Below are 13,743 nucleotides of genomic sequence, written 5' to 3'. Positions count from 1 at the left end.
TTAGTGTGGGTTGAGGGACCACATTGTTATCGTACTCTGTGCGCAATGGATGGGCGATCGCGTTGCTTAAGCGAGGAATGTTTGTGGGTATGCACATTGAGGGTATATCGTTCCATGAAATTGCGCGTCGTCTCGACCGGTCGTTATCGGCAGTGCAAAGGGCATAGCGAGAATGGTCTGCGGTAGGACACCGGCAGGGGAAGGCGCACTCACTACGCGAACTGTACGACGGTGTTTGGTAGATAGTGGACTGCGCGCGCGTCGTGCGCTATAGCGCATTCCAGTAACACTCGAGCACCGCAGCATACGTCACGAGTGGGTCGACGCTAGGCATTAGTGGGTTGCCGAGTAGAGGAACATTTTGTTTTCCGACGAATCAAGATTCGAATTGAGCACCGGTGATGAGCGAATTTTAGTTCGTCGGAGACGTGGTGATCGTCTACTCGAGTAGTGCGTGCAAGAACGCCCTATCTACCGACAACCCACCATTATGGTATGGGGTGCTTTTACACATGGTGGACGTACACGTCTGCTGCGAGTATAGCAGACCATGACGGGTCAACGATACGTAGATGAGGTGCTACGGTCCGTTGTGCTTCCCTACGTTCAGCGGCGCCCAGGTCTGCTATACATGCACGACAACGTCCGAACGCACATCGGGCGTATTGTACAGACCTTTGTGGAAGAGCACCGTATACGAATGCTTCCTAGGCCAGCTCGTTTTCCGGATCTGAATCTAATCGAACATGTTTGGGACATGACTGATCGGAGACTTCAACGTTATCCGGCTTCCGCGGCTAACGTTGAGGAGCTATGGAGGCGAGTTGAGGTGGCATGGTTGGCCATCCCTCTCGCTACAATACAGAGACTTATAGACTCCATGACACGTCGTGTAGCGATGGTACGCGAAGCTCACGGGGGATATTCTCGCTATTGATGTTTAGTCAAGTCTGTCAAGTCTGTCAATGTCAAGTCTAAATAACCACCAATAGCCCGTGCTCCAACACGCTCTAAAATAAATCGAAGTTTTTACCCGTTTGTAAGTGTATTTAAATAGTAAAGTAGTGCTCACCAATAGAGAAATCGTTAGTGCTCTCTATAAGTTTGTAAAACATTAATTAGAAGTGTCGTGAAATAGATCTACAGGCCCTGATGGTCGTAAATCTGTAAGTACATTATACATACGGGCGTTTTTCGCTAGACACTACTTCGGGTAAACCGGTGTCCTCTTATAAAAAAGTGAACAAAAATAATATAAAATAAGCTGTTATTTTTCGACTTTAAAAATGTCAAACGACAAAAACGAAACTCAATCTAAAATTGAACATTATAAATTAATTGAACTAAAAGAAGCACTTTGCAAGTTAGGATTGGATGAGTATGGAAGTAAGGTTGAGTTAAAAAATAGGTTAATTAATGCACTGTCTGTAAGTACTGACGAAAATATAGACAATTTAGAAAATTTGGACGACTCAACAGATAGTATATGTACGGTAGTTCCAAATAAAACAAAACACACCAAAGTTGCCGCCTTAAACAATAAAACTATATTTAGAATGCTCAACAAAATTAAAGAGTTAGAAAACCAAATCCTCAACCTAAGAGTACAAATTACAAAAATGAATAAACGGAAAAATCAATCAAAGTTTAAGTGCTGTTTCAATAAAACTCGCGAGTCGGTACAATCAACAGTGAAAAATAACTCGGCGGTCGAAGATCCATCGAACAAGGCGTCAACCAATACCAGACGGCAACAGCTGCCTTATCATGGCACGGAGGTACGGAAGTCGGTACGAAACATAGACGAAACTAGGGTACCAAATTCGCCCTGCATTGCCCCAGAAGATAGCAAAGGGAGAATATTGCTACTAAGTGACAGCCACGGTCGCGATGGTGGCAGGATTCTAGCGCAATATTTAAACAACGATATAAATAAAAAATACGAAGTTTGCAATATATGCAAACCAAACGCGACGATGGCAAATGTAATACAAGATGTTCAATTGTTATGTGAAAATTTTAATAGGAATGATTATATTATAATTATGGCAGGCTGCAATGATATTCTTCAAGAGAAACAGCTTTCTGGAAGTCAATGGGTTTCTTAAAACATTAGACAAAACTAGGCATGGCCTTCATTTAAATATGAGAGGGAAATGGAAATTGTATGATTTTGTGGCTAAACGGGTATTATTGATATCTGGTTCGGGTTTAAATTTTCACCCACACCGCGTAGAGAACAATTTGTAGCAAAAAACCCTATATTAAATATACTGTACACAAATATTCGAGGCATTGGTAGTGGAATGGGGATGCTTGAGGGATACATTCAAGATAAAGATTTTAAAGTTTTGTGCCTTACTGAGACTTGGCTAAAAGAGTATGAAAGCGTAAATGTTTCAATATCTGCGCTGTATCCTTGTTCTTGTTACAGTCGTCGGGTGCATATTCGTGGAGGTTGCATGATATTACTGAGAAATGATATACCTTGTAAGAATCTTGATAGGCTGGTCTGCACTTCAATTGAAAAACATTTTGAAATTAGTGGAATAAAAATTCTAGACCTAGATATAGTTATACTTACTATATACAGATCGCCAAGTGGTGATATTGATGTTTTTGTTGAGAAGTTAGACCATGCATTGTCTTTCTTTCCTGCTTCTCAGAGAGTCATCGTTACGGGTGACTTTAATGTATGGTTTGGTACTGATAGGCACGATACGTGCTTGGTACTTGAATGTTTCAATACTTTCGGCTTTATCCCATTGATTGAAACGGCAACACGTGGAAAAAATTGTATAGATAACATTTTTATTAATTTTGACTCCACATGTGTTGAAGCAGTAGTAAGTGACCAGTTGTCTGATCACAACAGTATCGCGGTGAGGTCTGTCTTTTATGAATCTGTGTCAAATATTGACTGGGACTTTGTTTCCTACAATGACTTGGATATTGACAAAAAGTTTCAAATGTTTTTGAACGCTTTTCCCGTGAAACAGGTTGGTGAGAAACAGCTGGGGTCCTCTGATAACTGGTTTACTCCTGAACTATGTATGCTACGCAACAGGCTAAATGTTCTCAATACAATTTATAAAGTAATGAATACTAACGAAGTAAAAAATATGAGAAATATAGTCCATGCTCAATATAATAAAAAAATTAAAGTAGCTAAAATAGAATATAATGATAGACTTATCAAGGAGTCTCAATGTTCAGGGAAAATAATGTGGCAAATTATTAATCAAAATCCGCTAGACACACGCGTTCAGATTATACAGGGTGTGTTCGTGAATTATTTCCAACAGTGTATTATTGTTTCGTAACCTGAAACAAAAAACAATCAATTAAATTAATAAATTTACCCTTTTTTTAGGTAATCATGATAAAAGTGAAGACGGTGAAGATCTTTGGACATTATGGGGAAAAATGGTTACCGATTGGGATTCATTTTGGAAAAAATCTAACGCCCAAGTACGTGAGCTATGCAGAAAAGGTATTCCAACGCATTTTCGTGGGATCGCCTGGCAATTATTATGTTCCGCAACAGACGCCCAAGAGAAAAAGCTTTACGCCGAATACATCAAAACCAAATCACCGTGCGAAAAAGTTATACGACGAGATATTGCTCGAACTTACCCCGAGCACGATTTTTTCAAAGAAAAAGACGGTCTCGGACAAGAATCTTTATTCAATGTCATCAAAGCCTATTCTTTACATGACAGAGAAGTCGGGTATTGTCAAGGTTCGGGATTTATCGTTGGATTACTTCTTATGCAGGTAAATATTAAAAAAAAATTAATTAAACAATTTTGATTAATTATTTTAATTAATTAATTAAGATGCCTGAAGAAGAAGCATTCGCAGTATTAGTAAAAATAATGGAAGATTATCGAATGCGAGACATGTTTAAACCAACAATGGCCGAACTCGGTCTTTGCATGTTCCAACTTGAAAACCTCGTCGCCGAACTCCTACCGGATCTCAATCAACATTTCCAATCACAAAGTTTTCAAACAACAATGTACGCTTCCAGCTGGTTCCTCACACTGTTCACGACAGCCTTAACTTTACCCATGGCATGTCGTGTTATGGACGTATTTCTTTCCGAAGGTATGGAAATTATTTTCAAATTAGCTTTAGCTATGTTAACTTTAGGAAAAGAAGAGTTGATGACGATGGATATGGAAGGAATGTTAAAAGTAAGTAACTCAAACTACACCAATATAAACAATCTTGTTTTTATAATTATTAATTTTTAGTATTTTCAAAAAGAACTTCCAACAAAAGCCGAATCTGATCCAGAAGCTCTCATGCAACTTGCTTACTCAATGAAATACAACGCGAAAAAAATGAAAAAACTCGAAAAAGAATACAGCGTAATAAAAGCAAAAGAACAAGAAGAAATGGTCGAATTAAAACGATTAAGAACTGAAAATAAACAACTGCGTCATCGCTGCGAAATGCTTGAAGAAGAAAGTAAAGCTTTGGCGGATCGTTTAGTTCGTGGGCAAGTAAGTCGGGCTGAAGAAGAGGAAACAACGTTTTACGTTCAACGAGAACTCGACGTTTTAAGACAAACCCATTTAGAAACAACTCACCAACTTGCTTTAGCAAATGAAAAAATTAAATCTTTATCTTTGATGATGGAAGAAACACACACTTCAAGACAAAGCTCGATGGAAGAGATTTCAATGAAACAAGAACAACTACAACAACGCGAAGAAATGATTGTGTGTCTTCAAGATCAATTAGTTAAAGTTCGATTACGCGAAGCTGAAAATGACGCGTTAATTCGAGATTTAAGATCGAGAATACATGAATTGGAGGAAGATAAAAAGACTTTAAGGGAAATTACTCCGGATAATAGCGTGGCGCATTTACAAGAAGAATTAATTGCCGTGAAATTAAGAGAAGCTGAAGCTAATTTATCGTTGAAAGATTTAAGACAACGAGTTTCCGAGTTAAGTGCTCAATGGCAGAGACACTTACAAGTAAGTAAAAAAGTATGTATATTTTTTTCATTATTCATTTTTCATTATTTGCATCACATTAAAATAAATTTTATTTAATTAGAATTATTTTTATTATCCCTTTTTTCTTTTTAGGAGCATAAACAAGAATTATCATCATCCGGAGAACACAGCACGCCAAAAAAATTATTATTCTGGGAAAATCGCAGTAACGAAACTCAAAAACTCGAAGAGGAATTAATGACAACACGAATCCGCGAAATGGAGACTTTAACGGAAGTTAAAGAGTTAAGACTTAAGGTAATAAGAAAATTAATTAATTAAAAAATAAATTTATTTCGAGTCAATTTTTTTTATGTTAAGGTTATGGAATTAGAAACTCAGGTACAAGTTGGTACGAATCAATTAAGACGTCAAGATGACGAAATCAAAAAATTACGCGAATCTTTGGAGTTTGGGGAATTGCGCGATCGAGAGGCGGCCACTAAATTATTGGACGAACAGCGACGATATAACGATTTGGAAAGTAAGATGAAAGATGAACTGATGAACGCGAAAATACGCGATGCGGAGAAAACTCAAACTGTTGCTGAATTAACTCAGAAAATAAGCCAATTAGAATTAAAGGTAAAAATATCAACAATAAGAGATTTAAAGTACTTAAATTAATAGTATAATAGTGTTATTATTAGAAACTATTATTAAAAATTATCACTAGAACTACTAGTAAATCTAGTACTAGAAACAGGTTAGCATAAAATTTCTCTATGTTGCATATTTTTGTTGAACTAACACTAGACAGAGAACTACAGATTTATCCACACGTCTTTTAACACTTTGCCGTCCGCACGTTTCGCAAAAATTTATTCGCTTGGCGCCGGCAAAAATACATATTACTTATCCGTGCAAAAAGTCAAGGCCCCTCACTTTAGAGATCGATATCTTCGCAACCGATCGATGAAAAAAATTGCGACAAAGTTTGTTGTAATCACTGAACATTTCTACGTAACATATTATGTTAATTTGAAAATTTTCGGATCGATTTTTGAGTGTACCGGCAACTTTATCAACTTTGCGATTTTTTACGAAAAAATTTCAAATTTGAACTGGTGGTAAACCGATGTGTTCTTAATGTGGAGCATATTTTATTTTTTCGATATTCCATATAGTTTCGCGGAAAATCGCGATTAAGTAGGATGCGGTTATTTCGAAAACGACCGCGCGGATTTCAACGCGGTTTTTACCAAAATATGTCAAATAATGTCGAATGTCGGATTCCGTTATTAGTTTTTCAAAATTAAAGCTCCCTAATTTTTTTAAGAGCGATTTATAGCTTATTTCTGTTTCTCTTTAATTTGTAATTCCATTAAATCTACTAATAATATATTATACAGGGTGTTCCGGTGACTCGGGGCATAAAATTAACCTCATATACTAGAGCAAAAATGATGACGATTCGTGAAAAAAAATTATTATAAAAGTCTTCAAATGGCCAAAATATGGGCCATCAAAGTTCAGAAATTTTAACACATTTTTCTAAATATTTTCAATACCATTTATGGTAGAGCGTTGAAATTTGGTACAGGGTAAACAAATATCAAGCAAAATCATTGAATCAATTTTGACTTTGATCGGGCTGCGGCAACCATGCTATACAGGCTGTCCCTAAAATTTGTTTGCTCAGAACTTTTTTGTTCGCTCGTAACCCTACATTTATTTTTATACTCTTTAATAGAAAATTTATTTTAAAAACTTTTATCACTCTTTGAAAATTTTGATAATATTGACGGTTTTCGAGTTATACGCGAAAATGTTAAGCTTTGATTTCAATCGTAACAAACAAAAAAAAGAAACATGTTTCGCAAGATCTCAGTTGATGATGACAATTGAAAAACGAACTGAGCTAATAACCATTAATTGCATAAATTTCTAAGTGCAGATTTAGTTAAATCCAGTGTTAATTTATTTTACTTGAATAAAAGAATGTAATCTCCAAAACGATAAATTTAATTTTCACGGTAACAACAAACAAGAACAATAAAATTATAAACAAATAGTAATAAATAAAAAAGAACAAAAAAATACTAAAGCAGATGTTCAAAAATACTGCCTGATATCACCGTCTTAAATTAAAGCGCACTCTGCGGAGAACAGTGATCTCAGTTCGAAGTTGATCAAATGAATCAACAATTTGCAACCTCAGTTGATCAACTGAAGTTATTTCAACGCAGTAAACTAGTCGTTTAACGCGTTCCCATAAATAAAAATCTACAGGTGTAATATCCGGCGATCGGGGGGCCAACTTATGGGTGCACCTACTCCTCGTCGAATCCACCGTCCCGGAAAACGTTCCCTCAGAAATTCTTGGACAGCCTGTGTGCTATGCGCAGGAGCACCATCATGCATATACCACATTGCTTGCCTTGTGTTTAAAGGAACGTCATCTAAAAAATCATCTAATTCTTCAAAATGTCGCCTGTATGTATGTCCATCCAGCCTTGATGGCAAGAAAACGGGTCCAATAATTACATCGCCCACAATGCCAGCCCAAACGTTATGAGAAAATCTCCATTGTGATTTCCAAGTTTTCTTAAATCTTGGATTTTCGTCCGCCCAACTATGTAAATTTCTCAAATTGAAGATTGCATCTTTAGAAAAAGTGGATTCATCTGTAAAAAGTACTTTTTCTAAAAACTGATCATCAATTTGGATTTTGTGCTGCATTATTTGGCAATATGCAAATTGCATATTGCAGTCGCAGTGAGTAATCAGCCAGTCGAACTTCCTGAACTTTGTAACAATGAAATGGATAAAGCTGTTGCTCGTGAAGAACACGCCAGACAGTTGTTTTTGAAGTTAAAAAATGCCTCGCCATATCTAAAGTACTAGCTGTAGTATTTTCTTCTACGTAGTCTAGAATATCTTCTTCTAGTTCGGGTGTTCGGACTGATCTTACGTTACCGTTGTTAGTAAATTTCGGGTTACACGTCCCATTTTCCCTTAAACGGGTTTCAATCCTTAAAAATGTTTTTCGATTGGGCGCTCTGCGGTTCGAAAATTTCTCCTGATAACGGTTAGCGGCTGCTTGACATTGCCCTAATGTCAAAATCATGTCAGTTTGTTCACTAAATGTGTAACTCTCCATTTTGAACACTTAAAATTAATAATAACTAACAGAACTGTCGTTTGTGTTTAAACGACATGAGCAACCTTGACTTTTTCGAAGACTTTGTTTTTTAGTGTTACCATTGAAATCGAAGCTTAATATTTTCGCGTATAACTCGGAAACGGTCAATGTTATCAAAATTTTCAAAGAGTGATAAAAGTTTCTAAAATAAATTTTCTATTAAAAAGTACAAAAATAAATGTAGGGTTACCAGTGAATAAAAAAGTTCTGAGCCAACAAATTTTAGGGACAGCCTGTATAGCATGGTTGCCGCCGCCCGATCAAAGTCAAAATTGGTTCAATGATTTTGCTTGATATTTGTTTACCCTCTACCAAATTTCAACGCTCTACCATAAATGGTATTGAAAATATTTAGAGAAATGTGTTAAAATTTTTGAACTTTGATGGCCCATATCTTGGCCATTTGAAGACTTTTATAATAATTTTTTTTCACGAATCGTCATCATTTTTGCTCTACTATATGAGGTTAATTTTATGCCCCGAGTCACCGGAACACCCTGTATAATGTACAGGATGTATCTGAATGACATGCCCAAACTTCAGGGGGTGATTCTTTAGGCAATTTTAAGGGTACTTTGATATATAAACCATGGGCGACTTGGGCTCCTCTAAGGAGCTACACCCCTCCAAAAATGGCGGAAAATTTTGGTTTAATTTTTTTTTCTCAAAAACCTTAAACGCTAGGAAAACGAAATTTGGGAAATATGTTTAACTGGTAGTAGGGCACGTTTTGATCCTATTTGTACTTTCAACATATCCTTCTAAACTACTAAACGTAACCACCCCCTTTACATTTTTGCTAAATTTTTTTTATGCAGATGGTAAATACATTAAAAAAAAATTACATAGGTAGATGTAATTCTCTCTAAAAACTCTCTAACATTTTTCCAAAAACGACTAATTTTTGAGAAAAAAAATAAGAAAGCAAACACAACGGGGTTGTCGATCAAAAGTTGGAATGAATTTTTAATGAAAAAATCTTGGTAGGCTTTGCAATCTTTGTCAGAAATATTTTTGACGTTTAAATGTCAGTGGTTTTCTTACTATTATTATTATTTTTCAAATTAATTTATGAATAAAGTTCTACCGCATTTACGCTCGTTCAGTCGACGTTTCAAAATTTTAAATAAAACAATAATAATAGTAAGAAAACCACTGATATTTAAACGTCAAAAATATTTCTGACAAAGATTGCTAAGCCTGCTAAGATTTTTTCTTTAAAAATTCATTCCAACTTTCGATTAACAACGCTACAGCTTAACAGTTAGTGTTTGCTTAATTAATTTTTTTCTCAGAAACTATTAACTTTTCGAAGCACATCAGAGAGGCAAAAAAGTTTTAGAATATTTTCGTCTATCTAAATAAAATATTTCCAATGTATTTATCATCGTCATAAAAAGGATCTAGACAAAAATTGAACGGGGGTGGTTATGTTTAGTAACTTAGAAGGGAAGATTGAAAGTACAAATAGGCTCGAAACATGCCCTATTATAAGCTAAACATATTTCCCAAATTTCATTTTCTTGGTGTTAATGGTTTTCGGGAAAAAAAAATAAACCAAAATTTTTCGGCATTTTTGAAGGGACGTAGCTCCGCAGGGGAGTCGAAATCGCTGATAGTTTATATGAGAAAGGACCCTTAAAATTGCCTAAAGAATTACCCCCTGAAGTTTGGGCATGTCATGCAGATACCCTGTATATAAATCTACTGGTACTTTTTTCATTTAACTCGCCATAAAAAGAAAACCGCGGATCTGAAAATTTTCAAATTAACATATGTTACGTAGAAATGTTCAGTGATTACAACAAACTTTGTCGCAATTTTTTTCATCGATCGGTTGCGAAGATATTGATCTCTAAAGTGAGGGGCCTTGACGTAAGCGGGCGACACCAATAAACCCAAATTTTTCTAGTTCTAGATTTACTGTTAGTTCTAGTTTTACACTAGCACTATCACTAGAACTAACACAAAACCTAGAACTAGAATCATTCGGGTTTAGCCGTTTTTAGAGACGTGCGGCTAATGTTAGTTCTAGTATTGTACTAGCACTATTACTAGAACTAATACTATCACTAAAACTAACACTAGAACTAGAATCATTCGGTTTTAGCCGTCTCAAGAGACGCACGGCTAAGTCCGCATGTTTCTAGTTGTAGATTTGATGTTAGTTCTAGTGATGGTGCTAGTGTTAGCTCTAATTGCTAGAACTAACACTTGCACTATCATCATAACTAACACTAGACCTAGAATTAGAAACATTTGGGTTTAGTCATGCGTCTGAAGACGAATATACTCAATAAAACAATTTGAATTTATAATAATTTTTTAGAACGAAGAAATTGCTACTGAAGGCGAATTAAGAAATCAAGGGGTTGAAGATAGTGATAAAGTACGGGATTTACAAGATAAAATAGCTGATTTACAAGCGGAGGTAAGTTAAAAATAATTTTTTTTTATTATAAAAGATAATAAGTAAAAGAAGTGATACAAAGAAGACATTTTGAATAGAAACATTTATACAAAAAGATGTGCTTTATCTTGATAATTGTGATTTTGTGCTTCATGTTGATAATCAATTAATACTAACAAAGAATGAGTAATTATTGAAGTTTACCAGTTATTATTATGATTGTTACAAGATTGCGGTGCAATTTGAATTTGTTCATAAAAGTTTTTTAAACCCTGGCTGGTTTTCATTTCTCTGTTTCTATGGGTATCCGAATTGATTATCTGAGAGGAGTTTTTGTTCCTACTCCATGATTTTATCCAATAATCTCAAAGAATTAAGTTAAAATAAGTTAACAGACCACTTCAACTATCTTCTGAAACAGCGAAAATACTCGATCACAGTAAAAAGCTGCCAACTATATTCTGATAACAATTCTGGCAGAAACTCTAATTTCTTTTAATAGATATGAAAAATAAAGACACATCAACACATTTGACTCAGGATCGTTACATACGTCGTCCGATCTTCTATGGTCGATCAATACCAAACATTTAACGTCAATCTAACCATTCTGGGAAAATCCAAGTTAAGAATTAGTTGTATCAAGGTTATTCCACGTTGTCCCTATGGCGAATCATGGTTGTACTTGACAACGTACTGCTGAAGTTTCAAAGAGGCTCGTATACAAAAAGAAGACACATTCTCAGAATTATTTTCAGATAATTCTATATAATAATTTCACATGGGTGGTGTTGGGAGATCATCGCAATAGACATCATATTATTATCAATCTTGATAGTAGTGATTATAGACTTGTTCAGTCAACAACTCAACACCATACACGGCGTCAGATTTCTTGACAAAGCATGTTTCCGCCATTCGCGTACCTCAGAAGGCTATTGAAGTGCAGTGGCTCAGCATTTGTGTCCATACATAAATCTTACTAAATAGCAATTTTAAAGATCTTGAGAAAAAGTGCATTCAATTGTAACTACAGGGGTAAAACGAAAATGAGTGAAACAAACTAATACTGATAGCGTTGCTCAGAAATGCCTCAATATAATCTATAAAGTAAAACAACAACTCAAATTCATTATTTTTTTTCTACAAAATGTTGGTGTCTTCTTTCGATTTGTACGAAAACTGAAATTACAATATACAGGGTGATTTATAACATACGGAGCAGATTAAAAGAGCAAGTACTAGGGGCCAAACTGAAGATATTTTCTTAATAATGTTTTGACTACAACGTAATAATCACAAAGATATAGAGCATTAAAGTCGAATTAATTGCCCAGCATTTCTTACGATATATGGTATTACACTACGTTTAAATTCAAACTGCGAATATTTCGGGGTTACTTAAGCAATGCCTGATTAGCACCAATAATAAAATCTTTGTAATATGGCAGTTACGGCTACTTAAAAATTTGTTAAATCACTCAAAAACTGGTGTTTGTTTTTTGAGAACCGCTGATACCATGTTTTTATTGCTGTCAATCCAGTTGACTTGGTTACCTAGCAACGGACATGTCATTTAATTTTAATAATCAATGTCATTTAACGTCAAAATTAGAATTTTTACTAATCAAAAAATACAATGGTAATGTACAGTAACGAAGAATACGTAGATATGCTTATTATTTATGGAGCTGCTGGAGAAAACGCTGCACACGCAAGACGTTTGTATTTAGAACGATATCCAAATCGACAGATCCCTTCTGAAAACACTTTTCTTCGGTTAATCCAGCGGGGAAGAGAGACAGGAAATTTGCAACCTAAGAAAGGTTTTGGTGGCGGTAGACTAAACAGACACAGGAGTGAATGTGGAAGAAATTCTAGAAATTATGGAAGCGGATCGAAGCACGAGTACTCGTCAAATTTTGTCACCAACTCGAGGTATCCCAGAATTTTATTTGGCGTACGTTGAAATGTAACGGTTTACATCCCTATCATTTTCAAAAGGTGCAAGGACTCCCGCTGACTATCCTTTGCGGTTGCAATTTCGTACCAACAGAGAAGCAGATTTTGCAGACAGTATACTGGTAACGGATGAATGCTGTTTTACCAGAAATGGTGTTCAAAATGTTCACAATTCCCATGTGTGGTCGGACGAAAATCCACACGTTATTCGTCAAGACTCTTTTCAACAACGATTCAGAGTGAATCTATGGGCGGGAATTGTGAACAATACGTTAATAGGACCTTTCGAATTACCAGGAACTCTTAATGGAACTTCTTATTTACAGTTTTTACAAGAAAATCTGCCAGTACCCCTGGAAGATATTCCGCTACTTATGCGACGTGAGATGTGGTTTATGCACGACGGTTGTCCTCGATAATGCTTTTCGGCAAAAATGGATTGGTCGAGGTGGACCTATTCCATGGCCACCACGTAGTCCCGATCTTAACCCATTGGACTTTTTTTATGGGGATTCATGAAGGATAGAGTATATGCCACCGAGGTTAATACAATCGACGAACTACGACATCGCATCACTGCCGCTACAGAGGACATACGTCCACGATTTTCACAATTATCGTTAAATTGGATTCGTCGTGCGCAGTTGTGCGTCGAAATGCAAGGACAGCACTTTGAACATATGTTATAAAGAGATTATTATTATTATTATGTTATTTTCTTGTTTTAGAGATTTTGTAATTTTGCATTTAAATAGTATATTGTTTTATATGGAAGAGAAGCAGTGCTTTTTATGGCGTGGTCTGTCGCTTAGCGACGAACGCAGTGAGTCGCTAATGACAGATGAGCCGTTAAAATTGTGGCGTGTCCGACAGCTTGCCGGACGAACGAAGTGAGTCCGGCAATGACGGACCAGCCACAAACGAAACTGCTTCTCTTCCGAATAAAACATAGTATTTTTTCTTCAAACGTCATTTCCAATACGGCGCTAAAGTGACATGTGCTTCAGCGCTATGGCGCTAAAGTGAAATTTACTTTAGCGCCATAACGCTGAAGTACTTTTTTGCTATGTTGATCTTAGCAACCGTCGTTATGCAACAATGACTTACTTCTACCGCGAGTAAACACGACAACAAAGTTGTCATTTAATGACGTTTGAAGAAAAACATTATTATTATCCGTTTCATAAATTAACATCTATTATTTCTTTTCATAA

General features: G+C 35.9%; 1 protein-coding gene across 8 annotated transcripts in view; it reads left to right on the top strand.

The window, feature by feature from the left end:
- LOC111422632 (ecotropic viral integration site 5) overlaps positions 1-13,743 on the top strand; it is a 69,220-nt gene that overhangs the window by 50,263 nt on the left and 5,214 nt on the right. For 7 of the 8 annotated variants that reach the window (XM_023055845.2, XM_023055846.2, XM_023055843.2 and 4 more), the window contains 6 exons: positions 3,374-3,777; positions 3,840-4,199; positions 4,260-5,003; positions 5,106-5,270; positions 5,334-5,597; positions 10,487-10,588. In XM_023055845.2, coding sequence (XP_022911613.2) covers positions 3,374-3,777; positions 3,840-4,199; positions 4,260-5,003; positions 5,106-5,270; positions 5,334-5,597; positions 10,487-10,588 — 2,039 coding nt within the window. The remainder of the gene's footprint in view (positions 1-3,373; positions 3,778-3,839; positions 4,200-4,259; positions 5,004-5,105; positions 5,271-5,333; positions 5,598-10,486; positions 10,589-13,743) is intronic. The other variant, XM_023055844.2, reaches the window with a different exon arrangement.

Source organism: Onthophagus taurus, chromosome 1, assembly GCF_036711975.1.
Source record: "Onthophagus taurus isolate NC chromosome 1, IU_Otau_3.0, whole genome shotgun sequence".
Taxonomy (NCBI): Eukaryota; Metazoa; Arthropoda; class Insecta; order Coleoptera; family Scarabaeidae; genus Onthophagus; species Onthophagus taurus.
The sequence above is the reverse complement of the archived record's forward strand: the minus strand, read 5'-3'. Positions and strand labels throughout refer to the sequence as shown.